This window comes from Mastomys coucha, unplaced genomic scaffold (genome assembly GCF_008632895.1).
Source record: "Mastomys coucha isolate ucsf_1 unplaced genomic scaffold, UCSF_Mcou_1 pScaffold22, whole genome shotgun sequence".
NCBI classification, from domain to species: domain Eukaryota; kingdom Metazoa; phylum Chordata; class Mammalia; order Rodentia; family Muridae; genus Mastomys; species Mastomys coucha.
In genome coordinates, this window is record NW_022196905.1 from 79,599,634 (window position 1) to 79,601,777 (window position 2,144).

Sequence of the window (2,144 nt, forward strand, 5' to 3'; positions counted from 1 at the left end):
AAAGAAACTCAAAGAAAAATCACATGATTATCTCATTAGATGCTAAAAAAAGCCTTTGACAAAATACAAAACCCTTTCATGTTAAAGTATTAGACAGGTAAAGAATTCAAGGTCCATACCTAAACATAATAAAAGCAATATATAGCAAACAAACAGCCAGTATCAAATTAAATGGGTAGATACTTAAAGCAATCCCCCTATAATCATGGACAAGACAAGACTCTCTCTATATGTATTCAAAAATAGTACTCAAAGTTCTATCTAGAGCAGTAGGACAATAAAAGGAGATCCAGGAGATACAAGTTATGGCTGATATGATAGTATACATAAGTGACTTCAAAAATTCTACCAGGGAACTCTATAGCTGATAATTCAGCAAAGTGGCTGGATATAAAATTAACTCAAACAAATCAGTATCCTTTTATACAAATGATAAATGGAGTGGAGAAATAAAATAAGTAAATGACACCATTCACAATAGTCACAAATATAAAATATCTTGGGGTAACTCTAACCAAATAAGTTAGATATCTGTATAACCAGAACTTCAAGTCTCTCAGAAAGAAATCAAAGACTTCAGAAAATGGAAAGATCTCCTATGCTCATGGATTGGTAGGATTAACATAGTTAAAATGACCATCCTTCCAAAATCAATCTACAGATTCAATGCAATCTCCATCAAAACTACAATAAAATTTTCAAAGACATGGAAAGTGCAATTCTTAATTTCAAGATTACTTGGCATCATCAAAACCCAGTTCTCCCACTACAGTGAACCCTGGTTACCCTAACATACCAGAAAAGCAAGACTATGATTTAAAAATCACATCTCATGAATTTAAGAAGGACATAAATAACTCCCTTAAAGAAATGCCATAGAACATGGGTAAACAGGTAGAAGAACTTAAAGAGGAAACACAAAAACCCCTTAAAGAATTTCAGGAAAACACAATCAAACAGGTGAAGGAACTGAACAAAACCAACTAGTATCTAAAAATGGAAATAGAAATAATAAAGAAATCACAAAAGAAGACAACTCTGGAGATAGAAAACCTAGGAAAGAGACCAGGAGTCATAGACGCAAGCATCACCAACTGAATATAAAAGCTAGAAGAGACAATCTCAGGTACAGAAGATACTGTAGAAAACATTGATTTTGAAGCCACTGCAGGCGTGTCAATCCTTTCGCTGGTCAATCTGTGTCTGTGTCTACCCGGGTCCGTCTGCCAGTCTTGAGACTGTGTGGTTGGCCCCTCCCGCCCCTCCCGCCCCTCCCGCCCCTCCCGCCCCTCCCGACCCTGCTGCCCCTGCCGCCGCCATGCCACCAGGGAAGCTGCTGAGGAACGTGGATGAGCTCTTCCCGCGCTGCCTCAGCCATCCCCAGACGCCCTGTGCGCTGCGTGAAGGACTGCGGTGCATCCTAGATGGGACCCCTGACCCAGTGACCTCTGACCTGGTCGGCTGTGACCCAGGGATACCCCACCCTGCGAGCCTTGACCCCATGACTCTCAACCTCTCCAACCACGATCCCGTTGATCCCGACTCCACCAGATGTAACACCGCGACACCCCACCACCGTGAGATCCCGGACCCTGCGACTTCTGACCCCAGCCACACCCGATCAATACCAGACAGGCAGGGGATGACAGGACCTGGAGCGGATGCAGTGAGTTATGAAGATGTGCATGTGAACTTCACTGAGGAAGAGTGGAATTTGCTGGATCCTTCCCAAAAGAGTCTTTAAAAAGATCTGATGCTGGAGACCTTCCGGAACCTCACTGTTATAGGCTATCATTGGGAAGACCATCATACTGGAGAACATTGTCAAAGTTCCAGAAGATATGAAAGGCATGTAAGAAGTCATACTGGAGAGAAACGATATGAATGTAGTCAATGTGGTAAAGCGTTTTCATTTCTCAGTCATCTCCAATATCATAAAAGAAGACATACTGGAGAGAAGCCGTATGAATGTAATCAATGTGGTAAAGCCTTTTCACAGAAGAGTAGTCTCCAATATCATAAAAGAATACATACTGGAGAGAAGCTTTATTAATGTAATCAATGTGGTAAAGCATTTACAAGACCCAGTCATCTCCAAAGACATAAAAGAACTCATACTGGACAGAAACCTTAAGAATGTAGTC

At 41.4% G+C, this 2,144-nt stretch overlaps 1 protein-coding gene across 1 annotated transcript; it reads left to right on the forward strand.

Annotated features, from left to right (window-relative positions):
• Window positions 1-1,159: 1,159 nt before the first annotated feature.
• On the forward strand, window positions 1,160-2,038 carry LOC116070583 (zinc finger protein 431-like; the record flags this gene model as incomplete). The annotated part of the gene is made up of 1 exon (XM_031342017.1): window positions 1,160-2,038. A coding segment is annotated over exon 1 (285 nt), but the record flags the coding sequence as incomplete, so codon positions are not given.
• Between the last annotated feature and the right edge of the window lie 106 nt (window positions 2,039-2,144).